Source organism: Ursus arctos, unplaced genomic scaffold (genome assembly GCF_023065955.2).
Source record: "Ursus arctos isolate Adak ecotype North America unplaced genomic scaffold, UrsArc2.0 scaffold_33, whole genome shotgun sequence".
NCBI classification, from domain to species: domain Eukaryota; kingdom Metazoa; phylum Chordata; class Mammalia; order Carnivora; family Ursidae; genus Ursus; species Ursus arctos.
The window spans coordinates 13,617,276-13,641,875 of record NW_026623019.1 but is presented as its reverse complement, the minus strand read 5'-3'; the positions used below and the strand labels follow the sequence as shown (position 1 = coordinate 13,641,875).

General features: G+C 40.8%; 1 protein-coding gene across 1 annotated transcript in view; it reads left to right on the top strand.

The window, feature by feature from the left end:
* LOC125282684 (aldehyde dehydrogenase 1A1-like) overlaps positions 1-24,600 on the top strand; it is a 63,907-nt gene continuing 39,307 nt past the window's right edge. The window contains exons 1-2 of the mRNA XM_048218287.2: positions 1-7,268; positions 19,564-19,668. Of these exons, the coding sequence (XP_048074244.2) occupies positions 7,203-7,268; positions 19,564-19,668 (171 nt within the window). The 5' untranslated portion in view covers positions 1-7,202. The remainder of the gene's footprint in view (positions 7,269-19,563; positions 19,669-24,600) is intronic.

The window sequence follows — 24,600 nt, the reverse complement described above, 5'->3', positions numbered from 1 at the left end:
CATAAGTACATAAAACCCAACTAAGGGCCATTTAAAGAACCATAGGCAGCAGGGGTGCCTGTATGGTTCAGTCTGTTAAGCATCTGCTTTTGGCTCAGGTTGTGATCCCAGGGTTCTGGGATTGAGCCCCATGTTGGGCTCTCTGCTCAGTGGGGAGTCTGCTTCTCCCTCTGCCTCCACTACTGGTGCTCTTTCTCTCTCACTCTCTCTTACTTGATCAAATGAATAAATAAAATCTTTAAAAAAATAAAAATAAATAAAGACCCATATGCAACACAGATGCAGATTGGAAGTAAGAAGATGAGGGAAAATGTAGTATGCAAACCCCAAACAAAGGAAAAGCTATTGTAGGGATCACTTATCAAAGGAAACTCCAAGGCAAAAAGCACAGAGAGAGGAACAGGGAGAGCTTATACTGTAAAAAAAAATAGTTCAATTCCCTAGGAAGACATAGTGATGCAAAGTTTCTAAGCACACAAAAATAACACCATAATAACATAAGCTGCTGTGATTTGGGGGATGTTTATAACCAGCCAAAAGAGATACTAAGAAATGCATTTCGAAATAAATCATGAATCAGGAAAGAAATCACAACGGAAATTTGGAAGTATCTTTAATTGAGCAAAAATGAAAATGCTATATCCAAACTTCTAGGTGTTGCTAAAGACATGGAGAGAGGGAAATTTAGAGCTTTGAAGGGAAGAAAGCTGAAAACCAAATGATCTAAGTATCCGGAAGTTAGAATCTTGAGAAAAGAGAATGGAAGAAACAGTGAGGTTATGAACAGAAATTAATCAAACAAACGTACAGTAAAGATCAACAGAGCCAAAAGTTCTTTGAAATACTAGTAATACGGACAGTCTCCTGATGAGACAACAATGGGAGCCTTTGACAGACTCTCGAAGAAGAAAATTATCACAGAAGAAAGGGTTGAGGTAAAGGGTTGAGAGGGGGCAGAGGGAGAGGGAGAGAAAGTCTTAAGCAGACTCCGTGCAGAGCCACATGGGGCTCGATCTCACAACCCTGACCTCATGACCTGAGCCCAAACCAAGAGTCTGATGCTTAACCCACTGTGCCACCCAGGCATCCCCGAAGCCTTGGCCAAAAAAAGTTTCAAATAAACGGGTAAAGTGAAATAGGAATTGATTGAATAGGGTAACAATTGTATAATTACGATTCCACTGGGACGGTGGAACAAAAATTTATCACAGACATAAAGCGTGTAGAACAGGAATAGGAATCAAGAGATAAAAGGTGCAGAGTCCTTAAATTTTGTGTGAGCTGGTGATTAAATTTACACATGCTTATGAATGTGTTAGGAATTTTAGGTTAACCAATAAAAATAGAAAGCATTTCTTCCAAACAAGAAAAAAGGCAAAATTTTTTTGTTGTCATGCACTGTATGAGTCCACGTGAAACAAAGATGCAGGCTCTTGAGTGGAAACCCCGTTAAATGACCATGTGACACATAGCTCAGGTACCCCACAGGCATCTGACATGCACAACCTGAGCTGGAAAATGAGTTCGGATTGTAGTTACAGATCTGGGTATGTCCGCGCAACTTTAAAATGTGGGAACAGGTCCAAGCCAGCAAATGCAAACGAAGTTTGCTATTGCCCCAACAAAATGATTATTAAAAAAATTAACAGTTTTCACACACATCGTCATCTATCGCATTTTACTTTTGCAATTGAATAAATATCTGCTTATACTGCAAATGAAACTGGAAGATTTTTCAAGAGGTCGAGCGCCTGAGAGGTCTCTATTCCATGGTACAGATGGGAAGCTTTCCTTTATTTGAACACGAATATTTCGATATTAACAATAAACCAGAACAATATGCAGAGTCATGATCAATGATGTCAAGTCCTTTCTGACAACGCACTTTCATTGATTTGTGTATTTGGTTGCCGGGGCTGCTCTAACGAATTGCCACAAACCTGGTAGTTTAAAGCAGCACGTGTTTATTCTCTCCAATTGTCAAGTTCAGAATCAGTGTCACTGGCGGATGTCAAAGGGCCTGTTCCTCCCAGAGGCTCCAGGGGATGAGCCTCCTTGCACGTTCCAGCTTCTAGAGACGTGTTGCTTGTGTGTTCCTTGGCTTCTGGCCCCTTCTTCCATCACCAAAGCTGGCGGCTTCAGGGATCACATTGCCTTCTGTTTGTGTGGTCAGGTCTCCTTTGCTCTTCCATTCAAGGGACATTTGTGATGGCATTTAGTGCCCGCCCTGATAATCCAGGATAATTTCTCATCTCAAGACCCTAATCCCATCTGCAAACTCCCCTTTGTTATATAAGGTCAAATTCACAGATTCCAAGGAAGCACTATGCACCCTGGGAAAATCATATAAACGATAACCAAGGGAATCGTGTGATCCTGCTTAATTTCAGGATGCCAGGAATGACACTGGAATTGAAATTCACTTATTTAGCTTTCCAAATGCTGAGACCAAGGTCAAAGGTAAATTGCAGATTTTGGCCAAATCTTGAGGCTGAAGTACACTTTCTTAGCACCCCTACATAGCACACAGCTTTTATTACTTACTTTTAAAAAATTAAATTACAACGTATTTCAAAAGTTTGCCAGGTCCTTCCTCATTTGTTTATTTATTTATATATGGATTTGCTAATCCACAAACTACCTAACCATTTGGTATTTTTTAATTTTATAAACAACATATTAAAGATACTTGTTCATAACTTACATGTATTTGGTTGTTTCCTTAAAATGAATTTCTAGAAGTAGAATAACTAGATCAAGGGTTCGAACATTTTTAATACTTTAATACAATGCGTAAGTGCTATTGAGCTCCAACAAAACTGTAGGAAAAGGGCCATTTCTCTGGACTGTTACAGGTACTGTGACTGGCATAAAAAAAATGCCCTTGTTTTCATATAAATGCCAACCTATTGCTGTGTATTTCACACTTCCGATTCTGTTTATTGGGGGTATATCTGGGTAGGAGCACTCTCTGAGAAACTTTCTTTACCTACAACCACGATTTGACTCACCTCCCAGATTCACTTGCATCTCTGGATTGCCTTTCAAATTATTCTGACTATGTATGATTGGCTTGCATCAAGTTCACAATCAGGGGGAAAAAAAGAATATGTGGCATTAGAAGTCAGGATATTGGTGATATCCTAATGTAGGGTGAAGAAAAAGGGGACAAGGGTGGAGAGGAGGTACAAAGTGGTCTTTGGGTGCTGATATTGTTCTATTCTCTGAACCGAGTGGTGGTGATTTTTTGTTCCTTTTATGACTATTTATGGAGATGTATACTTCTGAATTTTGCAGTTTTTTCTATATGGCGTATTTGACTTGAAAATGATTTTCAAAAACGTTTCAAAAGTAAGAAGCAAAAACACAGCATTGACGCTGACGTGTTCACTCAGTTTAGGACACAGCCTGCTCTGCTTACTTATCATCAGATCTCTGCTCGGAAACCTGATCAGTCACATGAAGCTAGTATTTCAATTATATGATTGGATTAAATGTTATTTAAATTGTACATTTATCAGGAGGAAAAGGAGGGTTGTATCTGTGAAAACTATGCATAAAATTGAGTGCCAGGCAAGCACCCAACCTTGTCCAGTGGTTAAACACATTACTATATGATCTGTGCATAAGACAACTGTAAAACAATATGGGAAATGTCATAAAAATCTCCACGTCGTCTACATTCAGATTGCCTCAAAAATGCCATTAGTGTCCTGAATTTCTCTCCTCACCCTGAGGAAACAAGCACACTGTGAATGCTGTGTACAGTTATGTCAAACTCTGGCAGCTGACCCAGTGCTAAGAAATGTCTTTGGCCTATAAAGTTTAGCGAAGACCTATTTCAATTAAAATCATGATCTTATGGAGGCTTTAGTCTGCTGCTTGTTTTAGTGACTTTCCTAACTGATCAGTGTCCTGACCGTATCAGATAAGAGGGGTATCCGCCCTACCGTTAGTAACACAGAATGAAGAGAACACATGATAGGGTATGTGAAGGGCAGGAGAAATCAGGAGCGAGGAGATAATGCTAATTGGAGAAGAATGGCGATGAACAGAAATCAGCCCACAAACACATATGGTCAGGTACCCAAATGCTGCTTTTCACCTCCACTGATAACACCAGCATGCCAACCAAGGACAGATCCTCTCACCCCAGGCAAGACCCGCTTTTTCCAAATTATTAAAGCCCAAATAGGCCTCAGAACAATGCAGTGTCTGCAGAAATTGCGGTGGTCAAAAGCAAAGGGATACATCCATTTCTGGGTTAACCAACCAGCAGACTCACCCAGCCGTGCTTTACGCAACACTGTAGAGACGGGGAAGAGGACGTCACTGAGCAAAAGAAATTGAGCTCTGACAAATTGATCCTGGAGTTTGAGATCAGGAAATGTAAAAGGAAGCTGTTTTTATTTCACCATATAATTATGCTTGTTTAACAAATTTGAGTGGTTTCTATTTCAATTACTCATGTGGGTGGGAGAAGGTTAGGCTCCAATATCTTTTCAGCGACTGAGCCTACATTGGGCTCTGGAGAGAGATTTCTTATAAAATGAGACAGCAGTTTCAGCAACGGTTGAAGTCACGGTTTGCATGTGCCTTGGTATCAAGGGCTGGAAGGAGTTAGATTCAAGAGAAGAATCCACTGTGCTTCTCTTTCTCTCCCACCCCTCTGCCGCATTTGTGGGTGTGCATGTGTAATTTAGCTTGTCCATAAGGAGGACAGGAAGATCGAACATCTTTTGTCTATTACTCTCAAATTCAAGTCCCGTACATAAAACAATACAATAAAAATACCCAACCCTGGGTTCAGTCTTGATGTGGATCTCTTTTGCCCCTGCGCTTTCACCAACGCTACGTGGGGTGGGCGAGGGAGGGAAGTGGTCAGGTAAAGCCTGACCATCCCCAGGAACACCATGGAATATCCATCCGTGCCACCTTTCCCAGGAGCACACTATTCCACAAGACAAGCTCTAGAGACGGGATGACGCTGACTTCAAAAATAGAGATCTCAGGTCCCTTAGTTTCTGGGCAGAAAAAAAACAAAAACCAAAAAAACCCCCAAAACTCTGCCCTTCAAGGAAGATTAAGATTGCAGAGTTCCTGATTGTCTCATCACCGTGCTTTACCCTTAAAAAGCTACTTGGTAAATATTTGTTGAAATTAAATGGGCAGGTATGGTAACCTGTTTCCCAAGCTGTTCCTTTTACCCACCTTCGGGAATGTCTGGTGGAAAGGGAAATATTCTTAGCTATTCGTTATTCAGTGCAATAGCGTCAAGGTTGAGCATGCAAGCAGTAAGGCAACGCACCAAACGTGTCACGACCCTTTTGCTTTCACCATCTGGACATCAAACGAACCAGTGTTTGGATCCATGGACAGCTGAGAAGCTGCAAGAGGCCGACAGCAGCAAAGCCCAGCTGTCTGGGCACGGCGGAGAGCCACTCTGCAAGTTATATAACAGCTGTTGTGTAATCGTGCATTTAACTCAAAACACATTTTTAGAAAACAAAACAATTAGATTTTCCAAAAAGAAAGAAATTGAAAGCAAGCGAAAGAGGGAGGAACGGAGAAAGAGAAAAGAATGTTGAGACAACACAAAAGTTTCTATCTGGCCTTCAAGCAGGAGGTGCAGGGTAGGCACAGTCCTTAGAGATGGTTGTCTTGGAAATTGGGGGCTGGCCCATGAGCCAGATCTGGCCTGCCTCCTGTTTTTGTAAATAAAATTTTATTGGAAAGCACCTATACCCATTAATGTATCCACTGTCTCTGATTTCTTTCGTGTAGAGTTGAGTAAGTTAGGACAGAAACCATCTGGCCTAGAAAGCAGAAAATATTTTCTATCTCTTTAACAGGAAAAGTTTGCCGACCCTACTCTTAGATGAATGAAAGGGCTAATAACCATAAGTGTCCCTGAGGGCGACTATTCACCTAGGGAATCCACCTGGGAAATGAAATTCTGGTTTTGCACTTGTTAGATCTGTGATTGTAAGCAAGCTACTTGCTTTCTCTCTATCTGTAAAATGGGGAACCAAGTAAGAAGGGAAAGAGAAAGTAAGACTCCTGTGCCTGACTTGGAGCAACTATTCAATAAACCTTCCTTTCCCTCCCTAAATCCCATATTGGGGGGAGCTGGCAATTTTCCCTTGGGGGGGGGGTTGTGATTCTTAACTCTTCGAAATCAGAATTAAAAGTATCCACAGTTTTCTATTGTGCTCCTATTATAACTTTTGCTTCGGCTTCAGTACAATAAAGTTTTGTGTTTAACATGGGAGGACTACAGTTAAACATTCTTTTTTAACGTTCCCGGCTTGAAACACTCATTTTTAAGGAACCGAATTACTCAGCGTCCTGTTTAAATCTTCTTTTTGCACAATTGCCAGTATCAATCATTGATAAACAGAGCCAACTTCCGAAACCCGAGGTTAGTTTCATTTTAGATGGTTTTAACAGACAATATTGCCATCTTGCTGTTGTGGTAACTGTGTGACAGTGGACTCGTGAGAGCCGTAAAAATCCTGCTGACCTTTCTATTCCCCTTTGTAACATAAGGATCATTTAGAGCTTGTGAAATCACAGTAGGTCTGCTTACCCACTGAAAATACACTGGATTGGTTGGATCTTGTAATGCTGACTTGGGGTCGGGTCTATCCAGAGCGACTCTCTTCCCACTCTGCTTTTCTGGGACCTGGGCTGATTCGCTGACAGCATTGTCCCGAAGACACCTGACCAGGGACCTCTCTCCTCACCAGCGGCTACTGAGAACAAGTCCCCTTTGAGACTCAAATTCTCTGAGTCCAAGTCTGTCGGAGGACAGAAAGTTTCACAGTAGCATAAAAAGCATAAAAAGCCAAAAACTCATAACTGGCCTTAGTGACCAGAGCAGCTGCCCTGCATATTCTTATCACAGGTTTCGGCTTTGAAAATTAATTTGCCTGCAAATAGTGCCCTGTCTCCAGCTGCAGTTTCAAAGCTGGAGAGCTGGTTTCTTATGGGTTTAAGTTTAGAGTCAAGGGCTCCCTGCCCTAGGTGTTACAAATAAGTAGTGTCGTTTTCTTTTTCCTCAGAGTTTGTTCGTCCAATCATAGTGCAGTATGCAAATAGACCTTAGCCTGTGCAGATAAAAAGGAACAAATAAAGCCAAGGGCTCTATCAGGACCAAATCCGCTGAGCCTCTGACCCGCGTTCCAGGAGCCGAACCAGAAATGTCGTCCTCGGGCATGCCAGACGTACCTGCCCCACTCGCCAATTTGACATATAAATATACGAAGGTTAGTACAATTTATATTTGCTGCTTTGCCTCAGGTTTATAAAAACGACACGTGTTGAAAGCGTAAAAGGTCAATGTGAGTTAACTTTTGCAAAGAGCCCTTTGCACATACAAAAATAAAAGGCTTGCAAAATGCAGGTTTGGGCTTAGTGACTTGTTCAGATAATGATTTCTGAATCGTATCAGGCAACGTTTCATAAATTTATTTCTTAGAATATGTCTAAGTGAAAGGCATTCTCTTCTGGTGAAAGGTTCTTGCCCCAGGGTTCCATAGACTTTTACTAAGCAGTTCTGTTACCTTCAGCATTGCTCAGCATGTCTGGTAAGAGAGGCGAATACTTAACTAGAAAAACTTACTGGAAAGAACCAAACAAATAGGAAATGATTTTTTTTTTTTTTAAGGAGAAACCGCATGCTGAAGTAACGGGGTTTTTCTGTATGTTTAATGAGTGTCAAAATCGAAGGACCTACCTCTGATAATTTGATGAAAGCTCCTGTTTCAAAAACGCCAAATGGACTTGCATTATTTAGCATATTTGGGGCAAAGAAAGCATTCTTATTTCTTTCTTCAGCCAAGTGTGTTGCCACTGGAGCAGATGCGTAATTGTTAACTGATAAATATTTAGAGAGACAAGAAGAGGAGCAGATCCAGACTTAAAAACCCACAAGCTAGGAGAACAAGGAAATAGATCCAGTTTGAGCTGTGCAAAAGTATCTCGAAACTTTGTTTCATTGTTATATGCCTGCTTGCCTGTCAGAGTCTAGAACTCCCAAACAGATAAAACAAGCAAACAAACCAATCTGAACAAAATCACTTAAATTGGCTTTATGGTAGATTGCAGAAAGCAAGGTCGGAATAGAATTCTTCCCACTCAGGGAGAGTCATTTTCCTTCCGAATTAGCCAGTGAAAAATCAAGAGCAATATTATTTCATGATAAAGTAAAAGCCCCGCTACTGTTTATTTACTCCCTTACTTGTAACCATGGATGGTTTATAATTTCATGATGAAGTAAAAGCCCTGCTAGTGTTTATTTATTCCCTTTCTAAAAACCATGGATGTAACATAAGGTCTGTTACGGTTTCATTTTCATACGCACAGCAAATGAGGAAGTTGCTCAGCTGACTGGTTCTTTTCCTTAGGAAAGTGTCTGCAGAGATCAGATTGTGCCTTTAACATGATTGATCAGCAGCTATAATGTGTAGTAAGGTATTATTTTTATGAGGTTTTATTAGAAGGGAAAACATTTTTTTCATTTAATTTTATTCCAAATGAGAACATGGAAAATGTGGTGAGTCCACACCCTCCAACAATCTGCACTTGGCAGAGATGTGCCCGAAAGATGACCAGACTCCAGTCTTTCCAACTTCCTTCCTCCAAATGGGTCATTCACAAGAAATTTCAATCTAAAGCAGGCACATTTAAGAATGCATTTCGTAAATGTCAAAATCATTGGCAATGACTGAAAATTATCTCATTACTGTTACTATAGAGTCTTTTTGTTTTTTTTCTATGACACTACTTGGGAAGATATTGTGGTCGTCTGAAAGTCACATTTTTAAAAATTTGGCTTTGCAGAAGTTCGCAGTCTTCTCTGTTCGTGTATCTTGAGGAAGCTCTGAAGTGAAATATTCTTTCTACTAAATGATGCTTCATTTGGTAGCTCTAAACTGAGCATGGAAGAAACAGTAATGGACAGATGAGATGGTCCTTAAAATCTAGCATACAAACACAGATCTAGTGATCCTTTAACACAGAGAGATGGTTTTTAAGATTGGAATCCTGTTCACGTCAAAGCCGTTAGAGGAGAACACCCCTCTAAGGAAAATGATGGCCCTAAGTGTTCAAAAGAAGGCATGATTCAAAGGGCAGCCATTTGCTCTTGCGTTTAAGAACTTTCTGGGTAGAAACACCCAATGCAAGGGAGTGAATTTTGATTGCTCTTCTATCTTCTCTATAAATCTGTTCTGCTCAGATAGCATTTTATTGTCTGATTTATTGGTTACACCATTTTCACACTTGGGAGGACACCAGGTATGTATGTAATTAAATCTAAATGGGTGAGCTTTCTCAAATGCCTTTGCATTTGCTTTTTACTGTGCCCCACTGAAGAATTGTATTGGATTTGCACTTGCAAGAGGGGTTGGAAAAATGACTGTTATCCACTAAGTTTCCTGGTTGCAAACCAAGTAAGCAAGGATTTTATAGCGTCTGTGGAATTACCTTCTATGGCCAGCCCCTAAACTCTGTATTATTTTTCTCTTACTATGTTAATGTCCTTCATTATTATCACTAGAAATATATTGGTCGTTGGGGCAAGGTGGAGAGAAGAGACCAACAGGGTTGAGTAACAAAAATTTATTACAGCTATGGTAGAACTACGTGCTCTCAAATCTGAGACTGCTTTTCACCTAAACAGAAGAAGTCATTGTTGCATATCTTTTATGAATTATTCTCTAGTACAGTAGATTATGTTTTTATTGTTGTGGATAAAACAGAGATCAGGGTTAAGAAATAGTTTCTAAAATGTTACAAACATTTTTAGGATTTAAAACCTCAATAACATCATTATAAATCCACATAAGCTTGGATCCCATTTCTAACCTCATTTTTCCCCTTTCCAGTTCTAAATGAATCCCACACCTGCCAGCTCACCCATTTTATTGAGCCTTTAAATGAAGAGTTTCTTCAAAACTTACGTGATCATTGGGCAAACTGCATTACCTTTCTCTGCCTCAGTTTCCTTATGTGTAAAATGGGAATAATAAAGGTGCCAATTTCCTAAAGTAGATGAAAGCATTAAATGCATTTAATGCATATAAAGCATTTGAAATAGTGCCTGGCACATGGGAAGTGATTGATAACATTGGCTACCCCGGTCCTCTTTATTTTTCTGAATTCTTTCCAATTTTTCAGAATCCTCTTTTACTCAGACTTTCCAAGATCTATTTCCTCTCATGAGTGTTCTTCTCATCTTGTTCTTTTCTCCGAGTTTTCCTGCCATTCTTTCTGGCACAGTCATGCCCCACCTGACAAGGGTCTCATTGGTGCAAAGTCCTGAGAGTTTATCCAAGATTTCAGGGATCAAAAAATTTCTCTTAAAGGATTCGGTAATTTCGTCTTCCATTCTCCCTTCACGACACTGTGTTGTTTTTGTTTTGTTTTTTGTTTTTTTGTTTTTTACCTTGGTAATAATAATAAAAAGACAAATAGAAAATTCAAGAAGACAAGCTTTCTCAGACAGGATTCAAACCCCAAATGTTTAACGTAACTCCTAAATTTTACTCATTGAACAATAAGATGTTCCTACTAGAAATGATTTTCATCTGCTAATGACATTTCATGCACTGACAGACACAGGCACATACACACAGGAAATAATTATAGCTAAAATTCATGTGTTTACACTGTATCAATGACGGCTTAAGTTACTTGCAATGACTTGTTTACTTCTCAGGATAACCCAGTGAGGAGGTTCCTCTTCCTGTTTTGTAGATGAGGAGGCTGAGGACTAGAGTGGCTAAGTAACTTGCCTTAAATCATGCAGCTAGAAAGTTACAAAACTAGACTTCATATGGGAGTAGTCTGAGGTCTCACACCAAGTGGCTTATCGAAGATCAGTATCATTACACGGGGACGTGGACTTGTTGGAATCTTATTCTGTCCTCCTTTTTTCTGACTCCCATTTGTCCATTCCTGATTCCTGATTCCTGTCCATTTCTGATTCCTGATGACCATGAGGCTTTCCAGCTGCAGCTCAGTTGTTCCCAGACCAACTTAGAAAAAGAGAACAATAAGGAAGCCTGGAAGCAAACAGACATACCGGTTTGATTGAAAAGGTGGGGTTTGGGCTGGGAGGGACTGCGAGGTACAGGATTTGGAAATAGGTGTGCCATTTCTATCGGAACTATGTTTTTTCAACTCCTACAGAGTAACTTTTGGTTGGAGTAAGACATTACTTTCCTAGATTTCTGGTATGGTTGTTTAACATATTGCGGTTAAAGATATCTTTTTGATAGGGGAGAGTGATGAATCATTGCATACTATGCACTAGGCACCATTATCACCTTTTTAGATTCTTACAGCGAACAAATTCACACCAGGTGCATTTCCCACTACCCGATTCATTTACTCCCATCTCTTGTTTTTCCTTCCACGTAGTTAACAAGTCACTGAATAACCGCTTTCTGCTTGGTCTTATGGTAGAAAGAGGCTAACAGGGTTTAGGGAGCTTCTGTTTCTGAAGGGTGAAGAAATCAAGCAAGTATGTGAATACCGAATCATAAATTATGATAAATGCTAAAGAGAGGACAACTGAAAGCTAAGAAATACGGGGAAGAGCTTTCTTTCCATGAGCTTTAAGGGAAGATCTCTTTAAGAAAGGGACATTTTAGGGGGCGCCTGAGGGATGCAGAGCACGAAGTGACCTGGAGGGGGCGCGCGGGGTGGGGGACAAAGATCTGAAGATAATGGCATGTGCACGTGCAAAGCTGTTTGCAGGCAAAAGCCGGCCGTGTTCACGACTACCGAAAGGGCCACCATGGCTGTCGTAAAGTCGCCATGGTTGTCGTAAAGTGAGGGAGGCAAAGAACAGACCCGGTGAGGCCGGAGCTAGAGGCCTTGGCCGGACTGCCTGGGGATGTGGTGGGAGGGAAACCAACACTGAGGGGGCCTTCAAGCAGGACAGGGCTTCCTTCCGCCCAAGACCGAGCCGATTGTGCTGAGGTACTACTTTCATTTGTGCACTGTTTTTAACTCCGTTCTGACTGAAGCAGTATTTTGTTGGCGGTCGGCTTGGAAGCAGACGAACAAATACCCGGATGGTCGGCAGGTACAGAGGCTTAAGATAAACCCGGCTTCGAGTTCCAGCCCTTCCACTTATTTGATAGTATGACCTTGGCCAGGCTTCTAATCTCCTTGAGTGTCAGTTCCCCTGTCTGTAAATTGGGAATAATAACTACCTTGGAAAGTGGCCCTGAGAATTAAGCGAAGTAATTTGTGGAAACTGCCCAGTGCTTATTAGGCGCTTGGGGCCCCGGGTCCTGTTAACCCTCTCCTGCCCAGGATGACTCCCACAGTTCTCAAATGATTCCACTCCCAATGTTCGCGGCAACGCCTGCCCTAGTTTAAAACTCTCTCATCTATGGAGCTCATCTGAGGCTCATAATGAGCCACTGGAAGGGAGTTCGAACATGTTAGTAGTGTCCCGTTTTAAAGCTGAGGAACCCGAGTTCAGAGATCCTAGGTGATTCGCTCCAGGTCGCACAGCCCTTAGGAGGCGCCTACTAAAGACGGTGGTAGTACTCAAATCCTACTGGGTTGTCAGTAACAAGTGATTTCATACCTATAGCTTCATTTGTATCATTCATCCCTTGCTCTGACTGAGAGAGTGGAAATTGGGATGATGAGAGAAGACGTATGATGTGGGCACGAGATCCCCAGACAGCTGGTCCTGCCAGAGAGGAGATACTCTAGGGTAGCAGTTTTCTCATTTGAATATGCACAGGAATCAGGGAGGGTTCTTGTTGAAATGCAAATTCTGATTCTTTTGGCTGAGGTGAAGTCTGAGAGTCTGCATGTCTAACAGGCTTCCAGATTTTGCTGATGCCACTCCAAGGGTGGTCTGCTGACCAGCAGCAATGGTCTAAGAGTTCAGGGTCAACCTCATATGTTTACCTGCAAAGACCACCATCTAGTTCCTTAGGGAACTGACTTTTCTTTCTCTCAGAAAGCCACTCACACCCAGCCAGGTCAGAATCACTTACCTTCCCCTTCAGAGAGTGCCTGAGTCCAACAGGAACCAGATGGTGGCCACAAACCCATGGTGGGACCAACCACTGATTTTGCACCTGGGAGGTAATCCTTCACTGCAAATGCAGTGTTTTTAGCTCATCTCCGAGGACTGCTGTCTTGGCCAATCGTTTTGTTCTCTGGCACCTGCCTGCTTCAAGGAATCTAATCAATAGCAATCCTAAAGTAAACAACACAGGCTCTAAGGGATCGTATCGTATTGGCCCCGTTTCAGAAGGGGTCTCACTGCTGCAAGTGTTCACAAGACTTCTTTAAATTGGACTTCACCTACTGAATTTGTCATTAACTGCTTACCAGAATGAGAGGCTGGGTGAGAAAGCGCTTAAGGATTATGGGGAACAGCTCCATTGAAGAGGAACCCAAAGTTAAAGTTCTGCCTCTGAAATGGCATGGGTAATCTGTGGAATGATGTAATACAGATCTGCATGAAAGAAACCTCATGGGAATACAAGCATTGATAAAATGGTGATATACTTGTCTCTAGGTAGCAATTACCTGGCTTGGCGTGGTGGTGGTGGTAGCAACGGTTTGGGTTTTCCTGGTGCTAGTATAATTGTGGCCAACTACTTTATACAGTTACCAGGTTTAAATAGCAACATAGAGCCATGTTTAAAAGAACAGGAGCAATAGTGGCTTCATAATTAAAACCACTACTAATAGACAAATCAGAGAAGTAGATATTGGTGTGAACGCAGGTTCCAGAACACCGTTATATTTTGAATACATGTGTGTATCAAAATCTCCCAAAAACATTGTTTGCAAGGGATGTCAAGTGGTTTTAATATTTGATTTTTCTGATTATATATCATCATATCTCTACCTGATGACTTTATTGTAATGTTGAAAGTGTTCATGGAAATTTGTTTCCTACGAATCTGGACAAATATCACAGATCGCAAAACTTTGCCTGAGCAACTAGCCACCCCCCCACCCAGGTCCCATCATGTGACTATTTCCACTGCTTTTCTGGTACTTAATAAGAAATTGAAAGAATACAAACAACAAATAACTGAATTATGCTCTCTTTGGGCACTTTCTTTAGAAGGAAGAAGGCTTACATGCAAGCAATTGAATCTTGATATGGTGGAATATAAAAAATGTACAGAACTTTCTGGTGAATCTCCATTTTACCTCTGTTATACAGGGTATGCATGACGTACAGAGATCCTTGACAAGTTTTTTTGTCATCTGTGGGATATAGTGAAGATGTGGCTCAAAACAGACATGCTTTAACATCTTTTCTTTTCCCGAGTTGAAAAAGCTGAGGGGTTTTCCAAACAACAAGAGAAAAAGAGTATACATTCATGTTACTGAAGTCAGACTATAATATAAAACAGAAATGAAAGGAAAATTTTATTTACCCTACTTTTGTTTTGGTCACTCTCGTTTTGTTTTCATTCCTTTGACTCGAGTTAAATATTTTCCTCCCATCTATTATTTCCTCCTTAATTTCCTTTCAGATTTTTTTTTTAATTTCAGTCTCAACATTTTGCTTTACTGCCTCAGGGTTTGGGATGAAAGTAGTTGCCAGAGATCTAGCTTTGATTCTTTTAAATGTTTAACACCTCTACCTGACTTTTGTTCGGCCTCTCATTCTTCATCCTCTGTCTTGTTATTTAACCCCCCAAAGTCTTTGGTACTGTTTGAAGTGCCTAATGCTGAGAAAAGGTTTACACATTTACAGCACACATCCCTGCTTGTCCATTTACAACAACACCCATCACTGCACATGCTGTGACCCAGGCTCTCAGGTTTGAAACTTCACACAGGAGACATAATATGGGGAATTCCATCACCTTCCTCACCCTTGGTGTATCTTAAAAGAAATCCTGCGTGCACTGAGAATGTGATCTGTTAAAAATCTCTCTGCCACCAAGAAGGCACTGGCTTCCCCTATAGCATCTAGAGCCACTCGCCCTGTTGCAGCCCTGAAGAGATGTGAATTTAGGGCACCCTGAATAGCTACTGGAGGGAGTCAGGGGCTCTCTCCCCTTTAAGCCAACAGGTTCCAAAATTTTATACCAACAGGCAAAGCTAATAGGTTTTATTTTGCCTATTAGTTAATTTCAGCTTGATCCAAGTCAGAAATATTTTGAGGAAAGGGCTTATTTATTTAGAATTGTGGCTTTATACCAATCGCATAAAGACATAATCATTTTTATTCTGGAAAGGTTTTTTTCCCCCCAAATTATGACTTATTCTTGGACATTAAACTGCATTCAGGAAATGGCCCCCCCTTTTTTTTTTTAATCAAAGGTCATGAAACATCCCTTAAAGGCTGGCATATCTAAAATGTAAAGGGTAAAAATCAATTTTTAAGTTTCTTCAACACTCCCATTGATTGTTTCCCCCAACAAGAAGCACGTGACATCTAAGAGCATGCATAGGAATCTGTAATTCCCAATCAATATTATGAACTTTAAGCTGAGGTCTAGTGTACATATATTATTCAAAAGTATCCTGAGTCTGAAACTCATAAGTAGAATGTGGTTCATATAGTAGTTAAATGGGATCCAAGATTTATTTTTTTTTATTTTTTTACTTTTATGGGATAATCCCTTTCCCCCTAAACTTGCTAAAGTCACACAGCAAATAGAAAATGAGGTTGTCGCAATGATAGATCATTTCAACAGGCCTAAAATAGGTTTCATAATGATTATACCAAACATCCATTAGCCTACACTTCTCCACATAACCATTTTATATAACAGGAAGGATGATTACTCACAAACATTTGGTCACACAGTGAGCTGAAAGGCAAATGTCAAATGTAAGGCCCACAAAATTAAAACAGAAAAATAGAGGAAGAACAGGAAGGTGCAATGTTTGACCCTTATAACCAGCTTGGTCATTTCACTAAGCTGGTTCTGTTTTTATGCCGAAAGTCTTCTGTTCAGGGGAGAACGCATACATTTCGTAGTTGTAGACTACTGCTCTCATTCTATCTACTCTGAAGCCTTATGAACAAACACATGCCTGGAATGCGAAAATCGTCTCCCGGCTAATCTCCCAGGATTCTGGTCGTTCTACTTCAAATCTATTTTGGGTACATTCACATCAACATTCCTTAAACATCCTTTTGACCCTGTCACACCCTTACAACGTCCAGAATAGGTCCAGCCATCCCCCTATGTGGATCAAGGTTCACCACAAACTGCCTTTTCGTCCTCGAAACTTATCTGTGACTTGTTTCCACAAACTCTCTGCTTGGGGCTCATCTCTTCCCTGTATTATATGTATCCCAAGAGTGTTCCCTTCCTTTGCTCATTTGCTCTTTCCATCAGTCCAATACTGTCCTTCAGGGATGCATTCTTCTCGCCCATTGCCTACCCTTTCGTGGGTTCCACTCCGGAATGTACTGACTACAGCACTGCTTTGGTTTTACCCAACATACAACCTTCAATTCTTTACTATCCCATCTCGATGTGCATACAGTCCCTTCTTTGATTATAAGCCCCTTGAAGGCAGGGACTCACTCTTTCACACTTCCCCCACAGTACCTTCCAGATGTCTCAGGTATTTACACACTATTTGGCAGAACATAATAAGTAATTGAATACTAGAATATGTCAGAAAAGGGGGGGAGGAGAGGTTAAATCCAATTGGACCTACTAGTGAAATCATGAGAAGGTGACACTTGAAGCAAGACTTGAAGTGTGAATAGAAGAAAATAGTGAAACTCTAGTCTGAGGAAGAGCATAAATAAAGGTGTGGAGCAGAAGGGCTTGGTGTTGGAGACAATCGAATGAGGCCCAAGTAGAGGGTGAACTGAGAAAATGAAATAAAATGTTGGAAAAGCATAATGGGGCCACGTAGGCTTAGAACCACCTAAGTGTTTTGAGGACCGGCCAAAATGTGAATTGGGTTGGCTGAGGAAGATTATGAGAATGGGGGGGGTTAAATTTCAATAAGCGGGGGACGGGGGGGGGGTAGGGAGAACAGGGAGTTTTTGCTTTTTGGATTTTTTTTTTTTTTTGGTGATAGTACAGAACAGCATGATACCAAAGGATGACTAGGGATTGTATGTGTCATTAACAGGAGAGGGTAAGTGTGTGTGTGTGTGTGTGTGTGTGTGTGTGAGAGAGAGAGAGAGAGAGAGAGAGAGAATGTAGTCTGGGCTAACGAGCAATGCAAAGCTAGGGATGACAGTGAGCTGCATTTGGAACATGTTGACTAAGCTGTTTCCCAGCCAAGCTTTGGGAAGAAAAGCACAAAACAGGAAGGGCAGAGATGTATAAAGGAAAGCACTTGCCTCAAGCCTAGTTACAGGATTCTGCAAAATGTGTTCATGAGAGCTGGAATGCTGATTCACCCTGACAGACGTTGGGCAAATCGGTATCTTAATCTGAATTCATCTTTCTTCAAGTTGAACTCAGATGCCAACACATTTTTCTTGAAGGACAGTGGGAACTGTGTGGCTTTCATCTGCATCCCATTATCCTTTCCCACACCCCCACATATGGGTCCTTGGAGGTCTAGTCTCCTCACTTGAGCTGCTCCCTCATTTACTCACGCTCACGTCTTCTTCCTGTCAATTCCAGGCTGGCACTACAATTTTGTGAACTCCTCTAAATCCTGGGATGATGTTGTTCTGACGCACGGTTAACTGTATTGGTGTGAATAGCAAATATGGAGGCTCAGTCTTCCCTTTGTTTTTTTTTTTTTTTTTTTTCAGCAAAATAACAAGTATCATAGTGTGCCCATGTGCAGAATATTATAAGTCTTACCCATGTGTAGCTACTCGATTATAGGTTCCTTGATTGAATTTTAAGTTATTTATTCAAGAATTCTGAAAATCATTTGAGGGCTGGGACTGTTTCGGACACTGAGGATAAACCAGAAAACTGGACAAACATCGTCCTGACCTTGGTCAGCCAAGTTTACAGCCTAAGAGAGAAGGCAGACATTTAAAAATGACTTTTTATAAAAAAGTAACAAATTTTGTGATGGAAGCTTAGGAGAGCAAGGATATATTTTGGAGAACAACCATCTGTCTAAATAATGTTGTAAATCACGGAATATAGAATTAATTCTACTTAAGCATTTAGGGATACACGGTAATATACATTTTATGAACACGACTGAATATTAAGCTATGTTATGGACACTACTCCATAGAATAGCTAAGTTAATATAACCTCACAGGTTAGCTTAAAGACTGCTGTTATTTCAAATATACATAATATAAATAATTAAACTAAAAATGTATAACCTTGATAGTTAATAGCTAACTGGTTTGTATTTAGTATAGCAACAAATTTAAACCTTGGTTGGAGGGCAGTGTTTCAATACCTTCTCCCTCAGGGCTGCACTCTTAATAACTTATCTTTAAATATCAAGTAAGGGAACGTGTCTGAATTAAGATATATGTAAAAAATCCAGTGCAGATGACACTGTTCATTGAAAACTACGTGTATCAGCTCCCTGTGATTCACAATTCGACAGACTAATTCACGTTGTAATAGAAAATCTAACAGAAAGTTGTAATACATAAAGTTCAATAGCATACTTATGATAATGTTTATATTTCAAAAACGAATAAGCAAAAGGAGAATAATCAAGAAATAATGAAACGAGAGGAGGAAGAAGAAATTCTAGCTTTTGCCAGAGAAACAAAACATAACTTTACCGCAAACAATACTTCTTAATTAGGCTTTGTAAAACATTTCACTCTAGTAAAAGGTGAATGACATACCAAAGCCCTAGTAGGCTCCATAATGAAGCAGAAGTTCAGGGCAGCAAAAGGTGAAACTCCGACTTCTTAAACGACATACTAACACTTTTTGTATTTCTGTTCTTTTATACACAGAACAAAATCCCATGTTTCTAGACCCATCTGTCTCTTTAGACGCATGTCTCTTAGATATCACTAAGAAATCTAGTGCCTGATTTTATCTGAGGACAAATCAGTGATTACATAATCTTTTAAAAAGAATAAAACCCTTATGCCTGGAAAAAGTCAGTAAAAACATGTCACTAGGCAATTTTTTTGTAAGCAAATCTTTTAAAACCACCCTACATGCTACCTTTAAATAGTAAGATAAAGGATCAGAAAACAGTCACTTAACGATACCCAATCACCAGCAGCCCGACATGAGGACATTCAGAATCTGAAGTGAAAAATTAAGATTAATAAAGATTAAAGCCACCAAAGCCTCTGCTCTTGCCTCCAACTCGGATAGGAGCACTTTTTCTAGATGGTTTTTCTCCAGTCTGTATTGTCCATGGTTGACATGACCTTGTACCTCAGTGTGATTTCGAAGTATTTATTTTAATATGTGTGTGTGTGCTCACATGCGTGTGTGGACACGTGTGTAAATGTCGTGAACAGCCGAAAGTACCTCGCAGGGTGGGAGGAGGTACGTGAAGGTTTTAACGTTGACCTCGCTTAGGTATTTTATAATGCTCTCAGTTTATAAAAGAATTTCTCAAATTTGCTGCATATTTAAAGGTTTGCTTACCTCCTTTCTCTCTCTCTCTCTACAGATTTTCATAAACAATGAGTGGCATAATTCAGTGAGTGGCAAGAAATTTCCTGTCTTTAATCCTGCAACCGAGGAGAAACTCTGTGAAGTAGAAGAAGGAGATAAGGTGGGTTTCCCAGCACTTATGCTAGCTGTCTTTGTTCCCCCCATGCTGAGCTCCCACACCCAGCACAGCTGGAACTAAACAGGTCATGACGATACCCTTTCTGGGGCCATCTGGGGCATTTTCCTTGGTACCTCAAGGGTGCCCGGTAGTCATGTGATGATGATGAACCCATGGTTCCGGATGTGGTGCTGATTTTTTTTTCATGCTATTTCTCCTTGATTGTTCTTCATTTTAAATAATATTTGGGTTTATTGTATCCACAGACTACATATGATTAGTCATAGATTTATAAAGCAGAGAAATCCCTTATTCATATAAAATTGTTCTTTTTTGAAGTTGCAAAATGAAACTAAAGGAAACAAGATAGAACGTTTGGAACAATATATTGCCCATTATTTCCTTAAAAATCATTGAATGAACATTAATGGGTACCTTGAAAAATAAAAATTTAAAATCACAGAAATTGAACTGTGAATTAAAGGTATTCTGCTTTCTAACTAATCATATCAACAACAAAAACCAACTTATATCATTATTTTTTTTTTAATTTTAAATGTTAATTTAATTCTGAAGCATCCTGATGGGAAAGCTAGTATTTGTAGCTGTTTTCACAAATGATAGTAAAATAGCAGAATGGACAAGTTGACTAATTTACTTTAGGGGACATTGCTAATAAATAACAAATTTTTAAAAATCAAACAACAACAATAATAATGAAATCAATATTCAAATGCTGTCCTTCTGACCCCAGAGTCTGTGACTGGCAGGGCTGCCTAACCTTGTGATTATTATAAAAGTAAGATAGGGCAATATGAAACAGCCTGGGGAGTGAGGAGAGTGAAAGCCTTCCGATTTTTTATCCGAGCACGTACCTTAAAATGTGAATGGGTTTCTCAGTCTTTAGTTGTCCAAATGTTATGAAACTTGAAATCTCTGTCCTATAAGGTATTACAAGGTAAATTGTTTTGCTACTTTAAAAAGACCATTGAAAGATGAAAGATAGCGACCCAAGGATGATACTATTTGTGACCCGATGTTTAGTTCCATGTTCCTACCCAGTTCCCATTCTTTGATTAGCTTTTCCCCACGTGATGAAATCACTAATTAAAGGCATTAAACCTTGCAGATTCATTCTAAGATAGCCATAGACCTGAGGGGCTCCTTTGGGTTTAGAGAAGCCCCCGGACTCAGGTGGCAGTTTTATCAGAAGACCTAAAATCCATGCCTCAAGGGGCAGGAGTGCAGAGTTTAACCAGAGGGGTCGACAGCTTAGAAGTACGTGCAGGGGCGCCTGGGTGGCTCAGTCATTGGGTCTCTGCCTTCTGCTCGGGGCATGATCCCGGAGTTCTGGGATTGAGCCCCACATCAGGCTCCTCCGCTGGGAGCCTGCTTCTTCCTCTCCCACTCCCCCTGCTTGTGTTCCCTCTCTCGCTGGCTGTCTCTATCTCTGTCAAATGAATAAATAAAATCTTAAAAAAAAAAAAAAAGTACATGCAGATTAGAATGGAGAACACATGTCACCTGCTTTCAGATTTCCCTTGCTGTGCATTCCAGTGTTCATCCATGCATAAATTCTACAGGGGCTTCTCACTAGCCTCTGGAGAAAAAACAAACACAAAACCCTCTTGTTTTTGGCCTCAACATAGGAGTTTCACCTTTACTGTGTCCAGAATCACGGTCCAAATAGTGCACGCTGCTCACTGCCTCCAGGCTCCTCACTGCTCCTTGACGGCCGGGTTAATGTACAGTCCTCGGGTCCTGGTTCAAATCATTAGCTGTAGAAAGAGCACAGATATTCCACATTTTATTGACCCTCTTTCAGCTTTGGTTCCTTGCTGTGTAATGGGGAGATAGGAAAAACTTGGGGGAGGTTAAATAAGAAAAGATATCAGGGCGCCTGGGTGGCTCAGTTGGTTAGGCATCTGCCTTCAGCTCAGGTCATGATCCCAGAGTGCTGGGATTGAGCCCCACATCGGGGTCCCCGCTCAGGGAGCCTACTTCTCCCACTCCCTCTGCTTGCTGCTCCCCCTGCTTGTGCTCTCTCTCTCTCTCAAATAAATAAATAAAATCTTAAAAAAAAAAAAGATGTAAAATGTTTCAACAGTGCCAGGCACATAACAAAGCCTCAGTCATCATAGGGTTTTATGCCTCTTTAAAGCCCCCCAAATTTCCCAGGTAGAATTGCCGTCTTCTGTGCCAGTGCAGAACGTCATATTTACCTATATTATCACCCCTGCGTTATCCAGGTATTGGTTACTTTGTCTGAGACGGCACGCTTCTTGTAGGGATCAATGCTGCATTTTACTTTTATACGTTCAGTGTCTCCCATGCTACAGGTAATGGATAAATGAAATTACATAAATAATATGTAAAACTCCTCCATCAAGCTCTGAGTGTCCATATCCTCCCTTCCCCCACACACAACTCATCTTAGGAATCTAGTGCTTAATTAACTGCTGACTAAGGCTGTGTTTCTCACAATTTTGCATGCAACCATATTCCCTGGAAGGCTTGTTGAAACACAGGTAGCTGGGCCCCACCCATCCCTAGAGTTTGTGTCAGTAATTCTAGGGTGGGGCCTGAGAATTTGCATTTCTGATAAATTCTCAGCAGATGCTGATGTTGCCAGTTGGGGTGGAGGTGGGGGAATATACTTGGAGAACTACTGAGTGAAGGTATTAAACCCTTAAGTTGTATCTCCCCTGTTAGCATTTCATAGGGGGCATGGACTTGAATATTAAAATAAGAAAGTTGGAGTTGGAGCCCGCACTGTGATAATCACTCTGCACCCCTGTGAAATGTTCCAAGACCAAACCTGAGCAGAGAAATACTGATGATCCCTGGCAACGTGTTTTAGGAGACCCAGAAGCCTGTGTCCTTTGGGCCGTCCTAGAAAGAAGAGAAACATGCATTCTTCCTATTCAGCGGAGAAATGACTTTTTATCGGAGACTTCCGGAGATCTCCGCAACACCATGTTACAGCCCCACAGTACATCGCATGTCCTTCTAGCTGCTTGAGCGCCTCTGGCAACCCAGGGGAGGTAGGGGGAGCAATAAAGGGCAACATGAGTTCTGTCTGAGCCCTGGACAGCTGCCTACTCCCTCTCTCCAGAGGTGTGAATGCTACTCAGGAGTGAGATTGTAGAGCTGGTTGCAGTTAGCAATTAAGAAATGAACAAGTATTCTTTTTTTTTTTTTAAGATTTTATTTATTTATTTGACAGAGAGAAAGACAACCAGTGAGAGAGGGAACACAGGCAGGGGGAGTGGGAGAGGAAGAAGCAGGCTCCCAGCGGAGGAGCCTGATGCGGGGCTCGATCCCAGGACCCTGGGATCAGGCCCTGAGCCAAAGGCAGAAGCTTAACGACTGAGCCACCCAGGCGCCCCGGAACAAGTATTCTTGATGCTTTGGCTTCGCTGCCTTGGCGGTCTCTCCTCGCCACTGGCTTTCAGCTTTAGTTTCATCAGTACAACAAATCTGTGCCCAGAGCTCCAGGTCCTTGTCAGGACATCTGAGGACTTTTCTTGGCATCGTTGGTGGGATTTACCTTCTTCCCAAAGTGTAGCGAGGGGGAGCTGGTGATCATACCTGAAGCGTTAGAAAAACTTGTCATTTGTTTGCTGTGGGCTTATTGGCAGTTCCTCCTGCTCAGCGCACAGCGGCATTGTCTGTGCAAGTGTGGATCAGGAACGCTCATTAGCATCCAGCAAAGCTTCAGATCAGGTCACAGTGCTAACCGAGTTGCTAGATACTTGATCACTTGAGTTCAGTTGTTTATGATAGGAACTGTTCAGGGTAAGCAACTGTTTGCTTCACATTCAGCGTTTTTGTCATCCTGCCCTCATGGAGTTACCTACTGACGTTCGTTTTTAAATAAGGATTGCTGTTCTCACAATTTTGCCAACAAGTGTGCGTGAACTTCTAACATCGCTTAGTGAAAGGCACAACTCGAGTAAATTACATAGTCACCCTAAACCTAATATTCTGGAACTGACTCTTTAGATAATGAGCCAAGAGGTTTTAGGGATGTAATCTATGATAGAATGGAGCTAACAATGGGCTATACACTGCCTTTCAATGGTGTTATAAAGAAAGGAGGAGGAGCAAGAATGAATGGAGCTTACAAAGCAAAGCACAGAAGTGGGTGGGAACTGTTTTCTTTTCACTTCAGTGGCTCTTTTAGGCTATATTGACTAATCCTGAAAACTGCTTTTAATATGAAGTATTACCTAACAAGTAATTGGTGGGGATAAAAATAAATGTCCATTAAAGTAAGTGCTTATGACAGGTGTAAAAGTAAACCTGGTCTAATAACTATTTCCTCCAAACTGGAATAGATCTAATATGGAAATGTGCAGCCTGGGAGTGATGGAAAGTTTGTCCTTCCTTAACTGTGTTTAAGAGGCCTTTGGTATTTCATGATCTGACTTCAAAAAAAGAACATTTAAAACCCTCTGAGGCAAAAGTGTTATTGACGGGTAGCAAATCCGAGTTAATATGCCAAATTGTTTGCTGGCGGATTAAAAAATTATGTCCCTAGAGATGCTAGTCCTGGAGTAAAAACCCAAGAAATACTATTATTCATAGAATTTAAACAACAACAACAACAAAAACCCCTTATGCCTAATATGGTTAATGTAAAAGCTTTGTGATGTAATGGAATCAATTAAAATATGATTTATTATGTGAATGTCAATATAAGCAAATTATTTATATCAGGAGCACTCTTCTATAAAATCAATGTAACATGATGAGTTTAAAAGATAGGTAATTAAATTATTAAATATTTATTAACTGCCTATTGTAGGCCCAGAATAGTAAGGAATAGTATAGCTTTTAATACAGATAGCAATACATATTCATTGCAAAGATCACTATCAGGATGTCTTGCAGAGCTGTAAAACAGGATTGGGGGCCAGATGTGGGATCAAA